The 22,941-nt window shown below is 41.8% G+C and overlaps 1 protein-coding gene across 1 annotated transcript in view; it reads right to left on the reverse strand.

The window, feature by feature from the left end:
• The window catches only part of ptpn9a (protein tyrosine phosphatase non-receptor type 9a), a 43,815-nt gene that overhangs the window by 15,962 nt on the left and 4,912 nt on the right, over positions 1-22,941 (reverse strand). Inside the window, exons 2-3 of the mRNA XM_020456075.2 lie at positions 12,082-12,225; positions 6,732-6,821 (exon numbers count right to left, since the gene is read on the reverse strand). Coding sequence (XP_020311664.1) covers positions 6,732-6,821; positions 12,082-12,225 — 234 coding nt within the window. The remainder of the gene's footprint in view (positions 1-6,731; positions 6,822-12,081; positions 12,226-22,941) is intronic.

Here is a 22,941-nt window from a genome sequence, read left to right on the forward strand (position 1 = left end):
ATGATGCAACTAATGATAATTCGAAAGAAGAAAAAAAATGCATGAAAGGCACGAGCTCCGATTTGTTTGTTTTGTGCAGGCTGCATACACTTCAGTCTCTCCTTCACAATTTGACAAGCACTTAATATTCTAACCAGGCCTTATATTTCCCGGTGGCATCCTCCTTGTGTGGCTGTAAAGCCCCCTAAAAAAATCCATCACTTTTGCAACCCAAAGTGTATTGTGCTCTTGGGCTGAATATAATAATTAGAATTCCCTTCTCCCGGCTACCATACGCCGAAGCACCTCGCACTCAATTGAGATATCTGAGAGAGCCTTTTAAGTTATCAGGTCCTTCTCACAGGCATCTCAGCGAAGTAGTATACTACAAGTGAAGACCGACATGTCGGGGACGCAACTGCGCGAATCCCTCATCGAATTTCGAGGCGCATATTTAAGATAATAGAACTGTCCACATGTTGCCTACTTTGTCTGCCAACAAAATGAGTAGGCCTAACGAACACCTACGTCAAACTACTATCCCCATAGTTCTAAAGTTAAACCTATTCTATTGGTCAACCTCTCCTTCTGTGCTATAAATAAATATTCCAAACATACTCTGGGACATTTGTGGGATGTGAGATCCCAAATTAATACAAACACTCGCATCAAAAAACTGTTTAAGAGCAAATGTGGCTGACAACAGATCAGAACCATTTAGCTAAAAAAAAAAAAAAAAAAACTATTAGGCTATTTCTTCACATAAGCGCAGCAATGCACACACTGCAGTAGGCTAGGGAGAAAACTTCAAAAGTGACTGCAAATGGAATAAAGCATGTAACGCTTTATTATAAATGTGCAATTATGGTGAAAATTTTTACCCAAACTTGAAACTCACATGCCACCTATGTATGCCACTTAGGCTCTACACTGGTTGTAAAGTGGATTAAACGTAAAGTTATTTGGCCACTTTAGTTGTGATACAAAAACATAAAGGCCTATGGACTAGGCTACATGAGGTGAGCGACTATGATTTTTTAAATAATCACAGAAAGGCATGCACTGTTTCTTGCCTTACTGCACATGCTGGGCATCATTCACAAGTGAAAATACAGTTGAAATGGTAAGTTTATATACACTCAAGTTGGAGTCATTAAAACCACCACAAATTTCTTGTTAACAAACTATAGTTTTGGCAAGTCGGTTAGGACATCTACTTTGTGCATGACAAGTAATTTTTCCAATAATTGTTTACAGATTATTTCACTGTATCACAATTCCAGTGGGTCAGAAGTTTACATCCACTAAGTTGACTGCCTTTAAAACAGCTTGCAAAATTCCAGAAAATGCCATGGCTTTGACATACTTGGAGGTGTACCTGTGGATGTGTTTCAAGGCCTACCTTCAAACTCAGTACCTCTTTTCTTGACATCATGGGAAAATTAAAATAAAAATCAGCCAAGACCGCAGAAAAAAAATTGATGTAGACATCCACAAGTCTGGTTCATCTTTGGGAGCAATTTCCAAACACCTGAAGGTACCATGTTCATCTGTACAAACAATAGTACGCAAGTATAAATACCATAGGACCAAGCAGCCGACATACTGCTCAGGAAGGAGACGCGTTCTGTCTCCTAGAGATGAACGTACTTTGGTGCAAAAAGAGAAAATCAATCCCAGAACAACAGCAAAGGACCTTGTGAAGATGCTGGAGGAAATGGCTACCATAGTATCTATATCCACAGTAAAACTAGTTATATAAAATCGACAGAACCTGGAAAGGCCTCTCAGCAAGGCAGAAGCCACTGCTCCAAAACCTGCCATAAAAAAAGCCAGACTACGATATGCAGCTGCATATGGGGACAAAGATCGTACTTTTTGGAGAAATGTCCTCTGGTCTGATGAAACAAAATTAGAATCGTTTGGCCATAATGACAATCGTTATGTTTGGAGGAAAAAGGGACTCTTGCAAGCCGAAGAACACCATCCCAACAGTGAAGCACGGGTGTGGCAGCATCATGTTGTGGGGGTGCTTTTCTGCAGGAGGGACTGGTGCACTTAAATAGATGGCATCATGAGGCAGGAAAATAAGGGGGATATATTGAAGCAACATCTGAAGACATCGGTCAGGAAGTTAAATCTGGGTTGCAAATGGGTCTTCCAAATGGACAATGACCCAAAGCATACTTCCAAATTTCTAGCAAAATGGCTTAAGGACAACAAATTCAAGGTATTGAAGTGGCCATCACAAAGCCCTGACCTCAATCCTATAGAACATTTGTGGGCAGAACTGAAAAAGCGTGTGCGAGCAAGGAGGCCTACAAACCTGACTCAGTTACACCAGCTCTGGGACGAGGAATAGGCCAAAACTCACACAACTTATTGTGGGAAGCTTGTGGAAGGCTTCCCGAAATGTGTGACCCAAGTTACAATTAGTATTTGGTAGGATTGCCTTTAAATCGTTTATGTAAACTTCTGACCCACTGGGAATGTGATGAAAGAAATAAAAGCTGAAATAAATCATTCTGTCTACTATCATTTTGAAATTTCACATTCTTAAAATAAAGTTTGAGTTTGAGTTTATTTTTATTTTTACAGGGACAGTGCACATTAATCAACATTTCAGTAAAAGTGCCGGTTTTAGCCAACCGGCTAATTTTCAACCGCAGTCCCTGGGCAGGTTATTAAAAACAATTACAATATAGACAATAGCAACATAGAACAAGCAAGACATAGCAACATAGGACGAGCAACATAGGACAAGCAAGACGTAGCATACAGACAGAGCAGCATAAAACAAAAAGCAGCATTATTACTATTAGTCCATGCAACGTGTGTGTATTGTTAAGCACATTTTTACTCTTGAAGACCGGGAATTTTTACTAGGATTAAGAGTCAGGAATTGTGAAAAACTGAGTTTAAATGCACTTGGCTAAAGTGTATGTAAACTTCAACTGTACATAAGTTCAAGAGTAAAAATGTGCTTAACAATACACATACGTTGCATGGACTAATAGTAATAATGTTTAAAATTGTTTTTTTATGACTACCTCATCTCTGTACCCGATAATTGTAAGGTCTCGCAGTCGAGCAATGCATTTCAAAACAAGATTCAACCACAAAGACCTGGGAGGTTTTCCAATGCCTCAAAAAGGGAACCTATTGGTAGATGGGTAAAAATAAAATAAAAAGCATGGTGAAGTTAATAATTACATTTTGGATGGTGTATCAGTACACCCAGTCACTAAAGATACAGGCGTCCTTCCTAACGCAGTTGCCGGAGAGGAAGGAAATTGCTCAGGGATTTCACCATGAGCACAATGGTGACTTAAAAAAAAAAATGTGAGAAGGAATATAAAAATATTCCAAACATTCATCCTGTCTGCAATAACACACTAAAGTAAAACTGCAAAAAAATGTGGCAAAGATATTAACCATGTCCTGAATAAAGTGTCTGGGGCAAATCCAACAACACTCAGTACCACTCCTCATATTTTCAAGCATAGTTGTGGCTGCATCATAGGTATGCTTGTCATCGTCAAGGATTAGGGAGGTTTCTTTGGATAAAAATAAACAGATAAGCACATGCAAAATCCTAGAAGAAAAACCTTATTCAGTCTGCTTTCCAATAGATACTGGGAGACAAATTCACCTTTCAGCTGGACAATAACATAACACACTGGAGTTGCTTACCAAGATGACATTGAAAGTTCCTGAGTTACCCAATTACAGTTGACTTAAAAATCTTACATCTATGGCAAGACTTGAAAATGTCTGTCTAGCAATGATCAACAACCAAATTGACAAAGCTTAATGAATGTTAAAATATTGTACAATTCAGGTATGTAAAGCTATTATAGACTCACAGCTGTAATTGATTCTAACATGTATTGTCTCAGGGGGTTGAATTCTTATCTAATCAAGATACATTTGGTCATGTAGTGTATGTGGACACCTGCTCCTCAAACATCTCATTCCAAAATCATGGGCATTAATATGGTCCCTACTTTGCTTCTATAACAGCCTCCACGCTTCTGGGAAGGCTTACCACTAGATGTTGGAACATTGCTGCTGAGACTTGCTTCCATTCAGCCACAAGAGCATTAGGGAGGTTGGGCATTGATTTTTGGCGATTAGGCCTGGCTTGCAGTCGGCATTCCAATTCATCCCAAAGGTGTAAGTTGGGGTTGAGGTCAGGGCTCTGCACGCCAGTCAATATTTTACACACCGAGCGACAAACCATTTCTGTATGGACCCCACTTTGTGCATGGGAGCATTGTCATGCTGAAACAGGAAAGGGCCTTCCCCAAATTGTTGCCACAAAGTTGGAAGCACAGAATCATCTAGCACGTCATTGTATGCTGTAGCGTTTATTTCCCTTCACTGGAACAAGGGGACTAGCCCGAAACCATATCACAGCCCTAGACCATTATTGCTCCTCCACCAAACTTTACATTTGGCACTAAGCAGTCGGGCAGGTAGCTTTCTCCTGGCATCTACCAAATCCAGATTAGTCCATCGGACTGGACACCCAGTTGGTGAAGCGTGATTCATCACTCCAGAGAATGTGTTTCCACTGCTCCAGACTCCAATGGTGGAGAACGTTACACCACTCCAGTTGACGCTTGGCATAGTGATCTTAGGCTTGTGTGCGGCTGCTCGGCCATGGAAACCCATTTCATGAAGCTCCCGACAAACAGTTATTGTGCTGATGTTTCCAGGGGCAGTTTGAAACTTGGTAGTGAGTGTTGCAACCGAGGACAGACTATTTTTATACGCTACAGCACTCGGCGGTCGTGTTCTGTGAGCTTGTGTGGCCTACCACTTCTCGGCTGAGCCGTTGTTGCTCCTATACGTTTCCACTTCACAATAACAGCACTTGGTTAACCGGTGCAGAAATTTGACGAACTGACTTGTTGGAATGGTGACATCCTATGACGGTGCCACTTTGAAAGTCACGGAGCGCTTCAGTAAGGCCAAGCTACTGCAAATGTTTGTCTATGGAGATTGCATGGCTGTGTGTTCAAATTGTATACACCTGTCAGTAACAGGTGTGGCTGAAGTCAACCAAATCCGCTAATTTGAAGGGATGTCGGGATGTCTATATACTTTTGTATATATATAGTGTATATTAGTGTTACACAAATCGAAAAAACATTTAATCCCACTTTGGAACACCAAAATGTGGAGAAAGTGAAGGGGTGTAAATCATTTCTGAAGTCACTCCAGGATAAAGTGACCAGACGACAGGATAGACAGTAAACAGTAGCAACAGCATATGTGATGAGTCTGTAAATGCAGATGACTAAATAGTAGATATTGGTTAGCTATTTAAACGGTCTTATGGCTTGTGGGTAGAAGCTTTTCAGGAAACAAAAAAACCTTAGTTGAAGACTGAGTCATAAAAGTGCATTGAAATTACTTAGGAACTGTGCACACTTTGGAGGTGTGTGGCCACTTGGAAGCACCAGTTATACCTCACTCAAACCCTTTTTTTTCGTCTTGTTGCACCTACCCCAAACGTTCCAAGCATATTACCATACTACTGAATGTATCCAGAGTAATTTTAACAAATGCAGCAAAAATGTAAAATGCACATTAAATCAACAGTGTACCTTTAGTCTAAGAATTTCCCATAATCTCTAAACGGTTCCCTTTTAATTGCTACCATGGTTAAGCTCATACAGCTCCAGAAATCTCAAAGCTGTAAAATAAAAAAAGTTCAAGAGCATTTCCTCTGCCGGTCTCCCCATCCTGACAAGAGCTTCCTCCTAATGGGGAGTGAGTGACAGGAAGGGAAACAACATCTACTAGCTGCTCCATAGACAGAGGATAGTCTAGTCCTGGAGTTGTTATAGTGTTCATCTTTTTCAGCATCTGGGCTGTGTTCAGTAGGCACGATGCAGGAGAAAACGCACAGGGTTGCCAAAGCTGGCATACACTCTTGGCACACACAATTGGTTAACAGGGATGTGTGTTTATTCCTCTCCTGTACTCCCTGTTCACCCACGACTGGGCCTGCAGTGGAACGCGTTGAGAGCTTCAAGTTCCTCTGTGTCCAAATCACTAAGAACTTAATGCACACACAGTCGTGAAGAAGCCGCGACAGCGCCTCTTCCCACCCAGGAGGTTGAACAGGCTTGGCATGGGCTCTCAAAATCCTCAAAAAGTTGTACAGCTGTACCATTGAGAGCACCTTGACTGGCTGCATCACTACTTGGTATTACAATAGCACTGTCCTCGATCGCATGGCGCTACAGAGGGTGGTGCGGACAGTTAGGCGGTGTAAAAGGAAGGCCTGGAAAATCATTAAAAAGACTCCAACCACCCACGCCACAGATGTCAAGTCAGACACCAACAAGCACCTGAACAGCTTTGATCCCCATGCCATAAGACCACTAAATAGCTAACAAAATATCGGAGTTGACCTTTATATTTTCTTATTTTTCACCGTCCCTATGCACTCACAGGGCCCAACACACACAGCTGCTACTTTGTTATTAATAATATATCCTGATGCCTAGTCACCTTACCCCTATCAATCCAGTATCCCTGCACATTGTAAATATGGTACTGGAACTGACCCTGTATGTAGTATGCTTAATTTGTGTTATTTGTTATTTTTTTTTAGATCTTGTGCGTTTGTCAATTTTAGCATTTGATTATTGATTACTGCATTTTTGGGGTTAGAGCTTGTAAGAAAGGCATTTAACTGTACATGTGACATTAAAACTTGAAACCATTAGACTCACCAGCACAGTGAACTTTCCACTGAGCAGTTCTGAGCGCAGAGGTTCCTCCTGTGGCTGTAGTTTGACAATGCCCTCTTTCAGACGGGTCTCCTAGAAACATGAGAAAGAGTTAAAAAAGGGAACATCAGGCCTGTGAGGCCTACAGTACAACATCCATCCACTACACAGGTGTTCGGGTTGCAATGTGTGCATGCTTTGTTACAGTCCAGCACTAAACACACTTGATTCAAATCCACCTACATCTTCATTGTAGGCCGCTACTATTAGTCCAATCAGGTGTGTTTGTGCCGAGCCAGAGCAAAAGTCTGCTTCTGTTCCAGCCCAGCACAACGAATTCAAATGATAAGCTAATCAGTCTTAAATTAAGACCTTGATTTGTTGAATTGGGTGTGTTGGTGCTAGGCAGGAGCAAAAGATTGGAGGATGCAAACAGAACTGCATTCCTCATCCCAGACAGTGTCTCAGAACTCTTCAGTGACTGGCCTTTCCTTAATCTGTACTGATCAAAATCAATAATATGGATAACGCCTACCAGCGAGTGTGCTTTCACTCGTCATGTGATTACAAGGAAGTTTAGATGAAAGGAAAGAGAAAGGAAAATAAACCCATTTGACAGATGAGCTTCAGGATGTGTTGCTTCAGTGCTAGGATGTGTCATATTACAGAGATACCGTGATATAGAAGCAGATAAGCTATAAATACCTGTGGGAAGCTGTGAATGAAACCTTGTAGGCTACACTAAAATAACAGTTCCAAAGAACTACCTGCCCAAGTGACTAGAGCGCCTTTACCTCGTCTCCCGCTTTGCTCCACGCGGATCAAGAGGCTTCAACGGACTACCGTGGAAAACAGTTGGATACCCGTGGACAAAGGACTGACGTATTACATAACATGCTTACAGTTATAGGAGGGGTCACCATAGAATTAATGTGGGGGACAATATACTAGTGGCCCTACGGGGCAAAGTAGCATTCAATATTTTGAGAGAGTGCACAAAGCACACTACCAGTGAGTACAAATGGGAGAAATGTATTTTCTTCAAATTGTTGTGGCCACCTTCAACTTTTTGTCCAGTTTAATTAACAATTTTATGTATTAGAGCCTTGAATTTGTCCTCTGGTGTGACAATGCTAATATAAAAGGCTTAATGATTCTCAAATTGACAAGAAAATGTTTTGATTTCTTTGAAATTCCACATTACTGATTGGATTTTTTTTTAAACAATAATTGAATTGTATAATGACAGTAACCAAGTCTCCCCATTACATTTAGAGTAAAATTCACAACCTTTAGTTTACTTGTATATTAGGTTTCCTGCCTCAGATGTCCTGCAGCGATTTTTTTTTACTTTTACTGTTGAAAAGCAATATTCCAAGTACAAATACAGTAAAGTTCACACTCAAGGGTAAAAAAATATGTTGAGCAAAATACTGTTTTTTAGACAACTGCAAACTTCAAGGAGTGGGGCATTCAAGGAGTGGTTTTAATGGAAAATTAGTAAGTCTTCAGCCCCCCTTTGCTTGAGGAACAATAGAGGTGCAATAGACTAGCCAGAACCGCTTCAAAGCACCTTGGCTTAGATTCTACAAGTATCTGGAACTGAGGAATGTGACACCAATCCTCCACAAGAAATAACATAATTTGGTGTTTTGTTGATGGAAAACACTGTTAAAAGGCACCTCTCCAGTGTTCAATTGGGTTGAGATCTGGCGACAGACTGCCATGGCATATGGTTTACATTCTTTTCATGCTCATCAAACGACCACTCGTGCCCTGTGGATGAGGGCATTGTCATCCTATGGGGCCATAGACATGGCCTGCCCAGCATTTTTAGACATGACCCTAAGCATGATGGGATTTTAATTGGGGCGGCAGGTAGCCTAGTGGTTAGTGTTGGACTTGTAACCGAAAAGGTTGCAAGATCAAATCCCCGAGCTGACAAGGTAAAAATATGTCGTTCTGCCCCTGAACAAGGCAGTTAACCCACTGTTCCTAGGCAGTCATTGTAAATGAGAATTTGTTCTTAACTGACTTGCCTAGTTAAATAAAAAGGTAGAACCACACCTGTGTGGAACCACCGACTTTCAATATACTTTGTTTCCCTCATTTACTCAAGTGTTTCCATTATTTGGCAGGTACCTGTAGGTCACCATTTGAACCAAATGAAGTTATAATTTGCCTTTATGGACCAAAAAAAAAAAGACCAAAAAAGACAAAAAAGGGTGTCACATCAACAAGCCAAATACAGCTCAACCTCAAACACTTTCATTCAAGCAGAGGTCAAATATGGGCATTTCAAACACCTTTCACACGAGGCAAGATTATTCAGTCCTTAAAATTAATCCTTATGTGACTTATCCTTATGTGACTTAATGCAAGCAGCAAAATCTAGCCACATCCTGCTGCTATTCAGGAAATTAGAGGGAGAACAAGACATTTGGGAACTTTCCATTTTCTGTGGTGGATTGGAATGGACAAGTCCCATTTTGTGTTCAACAGTTAGAGCCATTTGTCCACAAAAGTGACTAAACACAGCCCCGTCCAAATGGAGGATTAATTAAAGGTCAACTGCCCCTTAGAACCAACTTCTCTGGTTTTAACCTATATGGCATCGATATGAGTCAAACAAATTAGTGTCCAAAATTTACTACAAACTGTAAATAGGATAATTTTTGGTCATTAAGTCAGGTCTCATCCAAAACTGAGTTGAGAGTTTGTCACGATTTACTGGAGAGATGGGTATGGATTACTTACATGCCCACTTTTGCCAAATGTCTAAATGCTCTGGAGCAGGTGTCTGTCAAGGATCTCTGTGCTCCGTTCATCCTTCCCTCAATCCTGACTAGTTTCATAGTCCTCCCTAACCAAAGCCCTTCTACCCCGATTGCTTAGTTTGGCTGGGCAGACAGCTCTAGGAAGAGTCTTGGTGGTTCCAAACGTCTTCTATTTAAGAAGAATGGAGGCCACTGTTCTTGGGGACCTTCAATGCTGCAGACATTTTATGATACTCTTCTCCAGATCTGTGCCTCGACACAATCCTGTCTATGCGCTCCACGGACAATTCCGTCGACCTTGGTTTTTGCTCTGATATGCATGGTCAACTGTGTGACCTCAGACAGGTGTGTGCCTTTCCAAAATCATGTCCAAATCAATTGAATCTACTACAGGTGGAATCCAAATCAAGTTGTAGAAATCTCATGGATAATCAATAAAAACAGGATGCACCAGAGCTCAAATTCAGCAAAGGCTCTGAATACTTACGTAAATAAGGAATATATATATAAAATTTTAAACCCGTTTTCACTTTGTCATTATGGGGTATTGTGTGTAGATTGATAAAAAAATAAAAAATAAAAAAATCCTCAGCAATTTTAGAATAAGGCTCTAATAAAATGTTGAAAAAGGTCAAGGGATCCGAGTACTTTCCGAAGGCACTGTATAGGTTTACTACTAGGGATGCACAAAATATCGGTAAGCATACTTTGAGTGCACTGTATATGCAAATTAGCCCATAACACCACCTATACAAAATAGGTCTAGGACTATACATCCTTTAAGCAGGGTTCATACAGACATTGGCAAGTCAAATTCAAGGACTTTCTCAAGCACTTAATTGAAGGACTTCAGTGTTATACAACTATAATTTTTTATAAAATGGTACATATAGGGCCTAATATACAGCAGAATTCCCCTCCCCCAAAAAGCATGTAGTGTAAAAAAGAGAACGTAGGCCATTACCACTAAGCATTTATATTCAAATTAGGATTACATTCTAAAGTACTGTATGTGAGAATAATGTGGACATTGTCTGACTAAAATAGATGGGATGCAAGGAGATTTTTCTGTAGCCTATGTGGCCGATGCAGGCACACAAAGCTATGAATAGCTGAAGCATTAATCTCACCATGTGTCACACCATCGCTGTTTTTATAAAGAGAATGTGACAAAAACCAAGTTCCCCCCCCCCCCCCCCCCCCCTTTTTTTTTTTTTTTATGAAAGACTGTTTGGAAACCCAAGTTGAAGCCAACATTTACCACAACACCCTTCAACTGAAGTGGCAGGAAACAAACGAGTGGACACGTCGCTCACAATTGTTTTAAAAAAAAAATGAAATCACAGATAATTGTAGGAGCAGGACAACTTATAAATTGGCTCCAACAATTACCCAGACTTTTCAAACATGTCTGTCAAAGATGTCCGTCAAGGTAGGCAGCCTACTCCAAATTCAAGTAGGCTAATTCAAGCCCCTTGTATTGTTTTAAATTGCAGGTCTAACATGTATTTTCATTTTTTATTCATTAGCAGATCATATTGTGAATAAGCCCATTACGCTATGTAAGTTGTTAGTCTATCCTACACATTTGCGCACAGTAGACTGTGTCCAATCCGAGGCACAAAACCATGAACCCATTACCTTGGGTGCTGTGTGCTCTTCAAACATTTATTTGCACATTGTTATATTACTGGGGCGGCAGGTAGCCTAGTGGTTAGAGCGTTGGTTCAGTAACTGAAAAGTTGCTAGATCGAATCGAGCTGACAATGTAAAAATATGTCGTTCTGCCCCTGAACAAGGCAGTTAACCCACTGTTCCTAGGCCGTCATTGTAAATGAGAATTTGTTCTTAACTGAACACTGCTTCTACAGTTCTTAGGAGAACACTGCTTCTACAGTATTATGGAAAGTATGGTTTATTCTACATAAAACTGTTACACGGTTTAGAATATGTACATAGTGCAATTGTTGAACCTCTTCTCAAATTACTCTGTAGGCTACTGACCAATGAAAAACTTCCTCAGTAGCCTACATCTCACATCTGCCTGTAGGTCTTGAACTCTACCTGCTCAGCACATGGGTTGAGGCAAACTGTCCATAACCTGTAATACATTACATAGATGGAAAGGACTTCGTCACTTACTGGAGACTTTGCTAGTAAAGTGCATATTGTAACACTGAACTTCACTTTTTCATGACACTATATTTACACCCTCTGTAACATATTGCATTATTTTATGGCTGGTTATGACACCTACATAAGTGTCAAAAAAACATTTTCCTTCCGTTTGAAAGTTTGAAGAATTTAAGAAACAATCATTTACAAAATAATTCTAATTTTAAATAACTTGTAGAAAATACATTATGACACTGTCATGACCATCAATCATATAAGCCCAAATGTGTGCCCGCCGACATGTACACATACACCTGCATGTGACCAGAGGAGGTTCTTCCAGGGAGGAAGAGGGGGATGTTCCCCCTCAAATGTAGGAAAAAAACATGAATTAAAATAAATCTTTCTAAAAAAGTTTAGTTCAGCAACCACTGTTACGCCCCACCCACACACACACACACCCTGTAGCTGTGGAAGAGCTCGATGGCCCGGAGCACGTCGAACTTGCGCGCCATGAGGAACTTGACGGCCACTTCCCAGGACAGGGGGGACACTCCATGCTGAGTGGTCCACTTGTTGATTTCCTCCAGAAACTCCTTGGTAGCCTAAAAATACACAGAGAGAGAGATGGTCACACACAATGTACTCACGCCAGGGAGAAAAGAAAGACTAGAATAAGTGAAACTCAAGTTTAACATGATACATCCTATGAGGAAGTGGTGCATGTATGACCTTTCTATGACATGAAATGCTATCTCACAGGAGGCTACAGAGGGTAGGACAGCTCATGTCTGGAATGGTGTAAAGGTCATGGTATAAAACATGGAAACCATTCCATTTATTCCGTTACAGCCATTACCATGAGCCCTTCCTCCTCTTTAAAGTGCCACCATAGGTTTACTTAGGAAGGGGTGTTCGGTGGGGGTTGGGGACTTAACTTGGCTGTGAAAAAAAGGCATAATTTTTAAATATTCAAATTATAGGTACAGTAGCACTTTTTGCTTCCACATTTCTGTACTTCCAACAGTGGTCTATTAATCTAAATCAGAACAACTGGATTCCATAAGGTCTGACTATCAAACCTACCAACAAGGGACGTGAGTGGCATTGCAAATGTACGGTCCCTTACTAGATGTCTGCGGGTGTTATTAAAATATGCCGACGGCCTCAAGTCGTCCCCCAGGGCCCGGTTTTCCAGGAAGTCAAACTAAATGTCAGAGAGACTGATGTTTAAATTGACATTTTTCTGCTGTACAGGAAAATTCCACCAAATGGCGACTAGCTGCTTATTGCAAATGGTCAAACCATTAAACGTACATGGCCGTTTCTCGTAAAATGGAAAAGACTTTGAAGACGAAACTCGTGAGCACAGGTTTGGCCCAATGCACTTTTAGCCCAGAAACAAGATGGCGTCGAGGCCTCAACGCTCTTTGAATGAATGCCCATTTTCTGGGATTAAAAGGTTGAAAACGGTAATACAGCACAAATTTGACCGCTTCAAGTCTAAGTACATAAAGCTACGGTGTAAGGAAAAATAGAAACATCCATTTATCTATCGTAATTTACTAGAAATCGTACAACGTCCGTTTGGTGATGGTTAAGCAAATGTGTTTTTTTCTTCAAAAAAGTTAGATCCAGTTGCGGCGTGTTAAGGCGAATCTGTTAAGGCGGGTTTCGACGCGCTACGTGATTTTCTATACACAGTCAATGTGGAGTGACACAGTGTGAGGTTTACATACACAGAGCCTGCAATAGTTACCGGTGTTCAAACTAAAGAACCGTCAGACCTAGAGATCTGAAATTTTATAAACCTGTTCTGGAGCTTCAGTCGGTAGTGCACGGTGAGTTGTGTGGCTCTAAAAAGATTCTCAGGCCGAGAAACACCGTAGTCCATTTGCAATAACTCAATTAATTTTGAACGGTGCGAAAATGACAACACTTAGAAAAGTCCCAGAAATCACAAGACCAGGTGCATTGAAACCGCCTCGACCCAGAGACGGAGCCTGAAGTTGGTCCGATAGCTATTTCAGGGATCCTGTTACAACACCCGGAAAAAGTGCATTTTCAGCACAAATTAAGGTAGCTGCTCGGTCTCCGAACTCGGGAGTCGCTTCAGCTAGGCCTACACATAATGTCAGAACTGGACCTGCAGATAACACGTAGTTACGTTCTAAGTTTTTTTAAATGGTTTTAACAGAAGGTGCTGTGAATTTTGGGCCGGCTCTGAAATGTGATAGTTGGCTTCTAAATGAGTTGGACAAAGTGGGTTTGGTGTCAGTATGTACCAGTTTGTTGTCAGAATGATATCTTATTGACTGATGGCCCGATGCCCCACTTGAATGTAGCTCGCTTAGTTTGACTGCAGCGGCCGTGCAAAAGTAGGCCCGGAATGAAGCCTGACCTAAATTTGAGGTGCTTTTGGGTGACAGCAACAGAACCGTTAAGTTTAGAAGCACAATGCATCCACAGGAATGTTGCTAAGGTCCTCCCGATAAGTGTGGAATTAACCCTTAACTTCTCTAGGGTAGGGGGCAGCATTTGGAATTTTGGATGAAAAGCGTGCCCAAATTAAACTGCCTTCTACTCAGGACCAGAAGATATTCATAGAATTTGTAGATTTGGATAGAAAACACTAAAGTTTCAAACTGTTAAAATAAGTCTGAGTATAACAGAACTGATTTGGCAGGCGAAAACCTGAGAAAAATCCATTCAGGAAGTAGGATTTTTTGTTGTTGTAGTTTTCTATTCAATGCCATTGACTTGGTAAATGACCTTTAAATGGCGTCAGACCGAGGCACTGCATCCGTCCTCGTGCTCCTAGACCTTAGTGCTGCTTTTGATACCATCGATCACCACATTCTTTTGGAGAGATTGGAAACCCAAATTGGTCTACACGGACATGTTCTGGCCTGGTTTAGATCTTATCTATCGGAAAGATATCAGTTTGTCTCTGAATGTTTTGTCCTCTGACTAATCAACTGTAAATTTCGGAGTTCCTCAAGGTTCCGTTTTAGGACCACTATTGTTTTCACTATATATTTTACCTCTTGGGGATGTCATTCGAAAACATGCTATGCGGATGACACAGCTGTACATTTCAATGAAACATGGTGAAGCCCCAAAATTGCCCACGCTAGAAGCCTGTGTTTCAGACATAAGGAAGTGGATGGCTGTAAACGTTCTACTTTTAAACTCGGACATAACAGAGATGCTTGTTTTAGGTCCCAAGAAACACAGATCTTCTGTTGAATCTGACAATTAATCTTGGTTGTACAGTCGTCTCAGATAAAACTGAAGGACCTCAGCGTTACTCTGGACCCTGATGTCTTTTGACGAACATATCAAGACTGTTTCAAGGACAGCTTTTTTCCATCTATGTAACATTGCAAAAGTCAGAAACTTTGTCCAAAAATGCAGCAAAATTCATCTATTATTTTGTCACTTCTAGGTTAGACTACTGCAATGCTCTACTTTCAGATAAAGCACTAAAACTTCAGTTAGTGCTAAACATCGCTGCTAGAATCCTGACTAGAAGCAATTTTTTAAATCATATTACTCCAGTGCTAGCCTCCCTACACTGGCTTCCTGTTAAGGCGAGGGCTGATTACAAGGGTTTACTGCTAACCTACAAAGCATTACATGGGCTTGCTCCTACCCATCTTTCCAATTTGGTCCTGCCGTACATACCTACACGTACGCTCACAAGACGCAGGCCTCCTAATTGTCCCTAGAATTTCTAAGCAAACAGCTGGAGGCAGGGCTTTCTCCTATAGAGCTCCATTTTTATGGAATGGTCTGCCTACCCATGTGAGAGACGCAGACTCTGTCTCAATCTTTAAGTCTTTACTGAAGACTCAGGGGGTCATATGATTGAGTGTAGTCTGGCCCAGGAGTGTGAAGGTGAACGGAAAGGCTCTGGAGCAACAAACCGCCCTTGCCGTCTCTGCCTCGCCGGTTCCCCACTCTCCACTGGGATTCTCTGCCTCTAACCCTATTACAGGGGCTGAGTCACTGGCTTACTGGTGCTCTTTCATGCCGTCCCTAGGGGGGGGGGTGCGTCACTGACTTGATCTTCCTGCCCGGGTTGGCGCCCCCCTTGGGCTGTGCCGTGGTGGAGATCTTTGTGGGCTATACTCTGCCTCGTCTCAGGATGGTAAGTTGGTGGTTGAAGATATCCCTCTAGTGATGTGGGGGCTGTGCTTTGGCAAAGTGGGTGGGGTTATATCCTTCCTGTTTGGCCCTGTCTGGGGTGTCATCGGATGGGGCCACAGTGTCTCCTGACCCCTCTCTCAGCCTCCAGTATGTATGCTGCAGTAGTTTATGTGTCGGGGGGCTAGGGTCAGTTTGTTATATCTGGACTACTTCTCCTGTCTTATCTGGTGTCCTGTGTGAATATGTGAATTTAAGTATGCTCTCCAATTCTCTTTCTCTCTCTGAGGTTCTGAGCCCTAGGACCACCTGGCATGATGACTCCTTGCTGTCCCCCAGTCCACCTGGCCGTGCTGCTGCTCCAGTTTCAACTGTTCTGCCTGCGGCTAAGGAACCCTGACCTGTTCACCGGACATGCTACCTGTCCCAGACCTGTTGTTTTCAACTCTCTAGAGACAGCAGGAGCGGTAGAGATACTCCTAATGATCGGCTATGAAAAGCCAACTGACATTGACACCTGAGGTGCTGACTTACACACCCTCGACAACTACTGTGATTATTATTTGACCACGCTGGTCATTTATGAACATTTGAACAACTTGGCCATGGTCTGTTATAATCTCCACCCGGCACAGACAGAAGAGGACTGGCCACCCCTCATAGCCTGGTTCCTCTCTAGGTTCTGGCCTTTCTAGGGAGTTTTTCCTAGCCACCGTGCTTCTACACCTGCATTGCTTGCTGTTTGGGGTTTTAGGCTGGGTTTCTGTACAGCACTTTGAGTTATCAGCTGATGTAAGAAGGGCTATATAAATACATTTGATTTGATTCTAGAGCTTAAGTCGGTGAGTTGTGGCTCTAGGTTCTCAGGCCGAGAAACAGCCTCGTCCATTTGCAATAACTTCAATTAATTTTGAACGTTGTGAAAATGACAACATTTAAAAAAAGTTCCAAAATCACAAGACTAGGTGCATTGAAACCATCTCGGCCCATACAGACAGAGCCTTAAGTTTGCCCGATAGCTCTTTCATGGACCCCGCAGCAACGCCCGGAAAAAGCGAATTTTCAGCACTAATTAAAGGTAGTTGCTGAACGATCTTAATCGAGCCGAAACTCATGGTCGCCTCAGCTAGGTCTACACAATGTCCAAACAGGACTCGCAGCACGAATATAACCATGTTTTTGAAGGTTTATGGTTTCAACAGAAGGCACTATGAATTGTGGGCCAGCTCTGAAATATGTGAATCCTGGCTATTAAAAAGAGTTGGACAAAGTGAGTTGTGTCAATATGATATCTTATTGACTGACAGTATAATATATTGACATTGTCCATTTGCAATATAAAATGTACAGTGTACATTTCCAATGTATTTACCATCACCAAATGGACAGGCTGAAATCAACACGAGCGATGGAGACGAGCGATGGACAGGAACCACTATCACTGCTCGGCCATCCCGAGTTCAACGAGCCAGTCAATTGAGCATTTCTACAGTATATTAGAGCATGTCCAATTCGTGTTGGTAAATGTCCATTGTAAGACATTGCAAATGGACAGCCGTGCACCTGGCAATTGAACGGGTTACCAGGAGCGTATTTTTAATATGGCTCTAAATGGTTTCAGGGGGAGGTACTAGGGGTCCATGGCCAGGTAGGGAGCACCCCCCACCCAGGTCGAACCAACAGGGGCCAACTTTAAAAAAAACATTTTAAACAAGGAGAATGTGTGCGCCTAAATTGAAAAATGTAAGCAAAAATAAATTTGGGAGCACAATTTAAAATATGGGGTAATAAAAGCTGGAATCTATCAAATTTGCCTAGGCGCAAAATTCCAGGTCACACAGCAAAACATTTAGGCTATATGCAAGTAAAATGGTTGCACTGTAGAGCCCTGTGGATGTAGATTTCACGCACACCAAACACAGATGCCTTGGCCACTAAGATGGTTAAGCAAAATGTACTTTAGATACATGAACACTGCCTGGGACTGTCCCTCCCCTCCCTTGTTGATTTACCAATCACATAACGGTGAACACAATTCCATTTCAGCACTCCGGCTCAGTTATCTAAGCGTTCTTTATGAACTACAAGGTTGAGTAGAGATTTGAATCAACAATGTTTTTAAAAAGAGAAAAAGTAATGTGCATAAATGTTTTATAGAAGAATGCTATGAAAAATAACATTAGCTATGTGCTATTGGAGCTGACGGGGCAATCGTCAAGGTGGACCATTAACTTCCGGTCCCTCATATCATGCCATCTTTCCTTCTAAACACCAGGCCTGAAGGAGCTAATTCAAAGCTTTAAACTTCCCCATTATCCATTCACTAAAATATTCAAAAGAAACATTTGGACAAAAAGGGTTTGATAACACTATATATTCATTCTGTTCTGTATTTTCTATGATGTATTGTTTGTATATTGTTGTATTTTACCTTTGTGGGACTATCAGGGTTTTGTTACTTGCAATGGTTTGTTTTTTGAGGACCCAAGGAAGAGTAGCTGCAAAATCTAATGAAGATACAAATAAACAAAATCAGTAGTAAAACCTACAGTAGTGTGAAAAGGCACTAGAGACCCCCATTATATCATGTTTCAACTAGAAAAGAGACCAATCTAACCGTGCACGCGCTCTAGGTCCATCCATGTCCTCCCTAAAGGCTTCCGGACATTCTCTTTGACAAGCCCAGCCAGGCAGCACCAGCAAGCTGTCACAGAAGCCCGAGGGGGGAAATGAAAGCTCAAAGCAAGAGTTCCACTTCTCCAGCCAGTGAGAGGGGGTAGTCAAGTCAGGCTCTTCAAGAATACAAAAAGCTACTGATGAGCAGAGCTAAAAAGGACAGGATGCCACCGTCCTCCTCTTGCAAAGCCAGGCTTTCGAAGACAAACTGGTGAGTGTCAGGGGCTCCTGCACTATTAAAACAGCTAAAAGCTGAGGAGAAAGCCAACTTGTAATTGTTGAAAAAAGAAATTGCACCGTGTTGCTGTATTGTGTTTTCACCATGTAGGTTATTTCATTCTCATCTGTTTCTGTGTATCAGTCGATTCTTTTAACTGGTAAATCCAAGAATGTCACGATATTGGCCCGGCTCTTTTAGAAATCTCACGTAAAAAGCATTTCCTCTGGTTGCAGGTGGCGTTTAAAGGAGGTGGGCCTCAATATCTAAATCAGATTATCAGTACATTTTAAAGTGCTCTAAATAGTACGATCTTTTTTTGATCTTCCTAGATAAATATCAATTGTATAAAAACTGATACGTTATAAAATATATGAGTCGGGTAAAAGACAACAAATGTGCCAATAATACCAGTCTGGCTCAACTCAAAATACCACCAGGATCTCTGGACTCCCAGAGAAGATGAAGAAATGCTATCATCATGATCCAAAAGAGGCCAACAACCAGGATTCAATAACGGACCACTACAAATTGAGATACACAAGGACACCGAATATGCTCTCAGACTCACACATAGGCCCATTAAATTACAATATTATTGAGGGACTAAAAACAGGTGTTTGTGCATGGATAAACTATTCAAATGTAACCTACCTCTAGAATAACGTTCTGGTTGACCAAAACTTTTAACCTTCACAGTTCACACTTGAACATGCACCAAGAGTTGGACCCATTACTGACCTGTTACGTCAAGATAGGTACCTTTTCTAATTCAGGGGAACTAAGTGCATGAATGGATTCCTAAAAAAAGTATTCAATGGACCCTGTGTGTCACCAACCCAAAATGTTCTACTTCGAAGAAAAATGTTTTGGCGCAGGCAAATTCTGTGAATCAAGAGGATACACGCAAATATTTACACATTGTAGAGGATTCAGTATGTTGTTCCTCAAATGGTGGTTCTGCTGGGTTACACATGTTGCAATAAAAGCAAAAAGTGTCCAGCCTCAGAGTCATTTTCTTATGGATCTTGCTCCATCTGCAGAAAAGCAAAAATGACTGCTTCCTCTAGGAACAGGTCACAGCCTTCCCATACACTCTGCCCAGTCTGTTGCGTCTCCTGAAAAGGCTAAGAGACAAATGAAAGCGCAGAAACTTGACTGTACCTGACAGTAGTTAGGATCATATTTATCAGTGAGTTCCTTGGTTCACATGGAGAGGGGTGACTGGCTATATGCTGTAACAAGTGCCAGACGAGATCAATATCAAGCGAGTAGACATGAGACTGGCCATTTCACAAGACTGAAAGCTATATGAACCACCAGTGACCGAGTTCATATTAGAGCCTGACCGATAAGTTCTGGGTCCGATACAGATTTTTTGGGGGGCCGGGGGAACAAAACCGTCTGATAGTGGTACATCATCAGATCTACTGTTTTACAGCATGAAAATTGCCATCCATAAGAGCAGTCGTCCCCCAAAAAAAACAAAAAGAAAATATATATATATATGCTTCAAAATGTTGATTTCTTACAGCATGAGAATGGCCACGTGTTCAGATAAGCAAGAGATAGTCAAATGTATTTAATATCATAACTTCACTCAATAATCGTCCGCTATCCGTAAAAGGCCAACATCGTCCGATTAGTCTCTAGACAGATGGGTTGCCTCCCACAATGTACCAATGCTCCATGTTTGTAGAAGTTCCGGAATCTTTGTTAACAGCTGGTGCGCAACCTCTAATGTTAAGGAAGTTTTGAGTTTTTGCTCACCCGAGTTAGAATACCTATTATTTATGAAGATAGTTATTTTTTCATAGTTCTCCACTTACCACCACAAACCAATGCTGGCACTAAGCCCGCACTCATGAGCTGTATAGGGCCGTAAGCAAACAAAATGTAGATCCAGCAGTTCTCGTGGCCAGTGATTTTAACACAGAGAAACTAAAATCTGTTTTACCAGCATGTCACCTGTACAACTAGAGGAAACAGACTCTAGCTCACATTTACTCCACACGAAATACATGAAAGGCTGTCCCTTGCCCTCCCTTCGGCAAAGCTGACGGTAACTTTATCCTCTTGAATCCTGCTTACAAGAAGTACCAGTCACATGCTCAATATGAAAGTGGTCCGATGAAGCGGATGCTAAGCTACAGGACTGGAATATGCTCCGGAATTCATCAGATAACATTGAGGTGTCACCAGCTTCATGAATAAGTGCATCGACGACATCCCCACAGTGACTGTACATCCCAACCAGAAGCCATGGATTATAAGCAACATCCGCACTGAGTTTACACCTTCAAGGAGTGGGACACCTATAAAAATACCGTTACGACCTCCGATGAGCAATCAAACAGGCAAAGTGTCAATACAGGACTAACACGGAACCCAAACCGGCTGCGCGTATGCGCCATCGTGCATACATTTATTTTGTCCCCCTACACCAAACGCGATCACGACAGGTCCAAATATCAAAACAAACTCTGAAAGAATTACATTTGCGGACAGGTCAAAAAAGCATTAAACATGTATGGCAATTTAGCTCGTTTGTTTGCACTTGCTGGCTAATTTGTCCTATTTAGCCAGCCGTTGCTAGCTAATTTGTCCTGGGATAAACATTGAGTTGTTATTTTACCTGAAATACACAAGGTCCTCTACTCCGACAAGTAATCCACACATAAAATGGCCAACTGAATCGTTTCTATTCATTTCTCCTCCTTCCAGGCTTTCTTTGAACTTATATGGTGATTGGCATCTACACTTTAGTATTACTACAACGACCGGCAAAACATTTCATCTTTCAATCACCCACGTGGGTATAACCAATGAGATGGCACTTGGGTACCTGCTTCTATAAACCAATGAGATGGGAGAGGCAGGACTTGCAGTGCGATCTGCGTCAGAAATAGGAATGACTTCTATTTTACCCCTTGGCATCACAGACGCTCGTTGTCGCACGCAAGCAGTGTGGGTGCAATAATTGAACATGGATTTCAAACTGTATTTTGCGGCGCACCCGACGTGTCCGGTCTGGTCAGCATGTAAAATCTAATCTGATTATGCTGGCTCAGACTCTCATCGGATGTGGCAGGGCTTGCAAATTATCACGGATTACAAAGGGAAACCCAGCCATAGGCTGCCAAGTGACGCAAATCTGCCAGATGAGCTAAATGCCTTCTCTGCTTGCTTCAAAGGCAAGCAACACTGAACCATGCATGAGAGCATCAGCTGTTCCAGACAACTGTGATCTCACACTCTGTAGCCAATATGAGAAAGACTTTTTAAACAGGTAAACATTCACAAGGCCGCGGGGCGAGGCGGTTTACCAGGATACGCATTCAGAGCATGCGCTGACCAGCTAGCAAGTGTCTTCACTTTCAACCTCTCCCTGACCCAGTCTGTAATATCTTCATGTTTAAAGCAGACCGCCATAAGTTCCCCTGTTGTTCATGGGCACAGGGACTATCACCCCGTAGCACTCACATCTATACTGCTACAGGGCAGTAGTAATTCCCTTTCTTGGGCACAGGGACTATGGTGGTCTGATTGAAACATGTAGGTATTACAGACTCGGTCAGGGAGAGGGTGAAAATGTCAGTGAAGACAAGAGGTCGACCAATTAATCGGCATGGCCGATTTCAAGTGTTCATAACAATCGGTAATCAGCATTTTTGGACACCGATTATGGGCGAATACATTGCACTCCACGGGGAGACAGGCTGACCACCGGTTATGCGAGTGCAGCAAGGAGCCAAGGTAAGGTGCTAGCTAGCATAAACTTATCTTATAAAAAAAACTCTCAACATGATCACTAGTTAACTACACATGGTTGACGATATTACTAGTTTCTCTTGTCCTGCGTTGCATATAATCGATGCGGTGCCTGTTAATTTATCATCAAATAACAGCCTTCTTTGCCAAATGGGTGATCTATTAACAAGCACATTTGTGAAAAAAAGCACTGTCATTGCACCAATGTGTACCTAACCATAAACATCAATGCCTTTCTTAAAATCAATACACAAGTATATATTTTTAAACCTGCACATTAGTTAATATTGCCTGCTAACATGAATTTCTTTTAACTAGGGAAATTGTGTCACCACTCCTGCGTTCTGTGCAAGCAGAGTCAGGGTATATGCAGCAGTTTGGGCCTTGTTGCGAACTGTGTGAAGACTATTTCTTCCTAACAAAGACCGTAATTAATTTGCCAGAATTGTACATAATTATGACAACATTGATGGTTGTGCAATGTAACAGCAATATTTAGACTTAGGGA

This window comes from Oncorhynchus kisutch, linkage group LG22, assembly GCF_002021735.2.
Source record: "Oncorhynchus kisutch isolate 150728-3 linkage group LG22, Okis_V2, whole genome shotgun sequence".
NCBI lineage: Eukaryota > Metazoa > Chordata > Actinopteri > Salmoniformes > Salmonidae > Oncorhynchus > Oncorhynchus kisutch.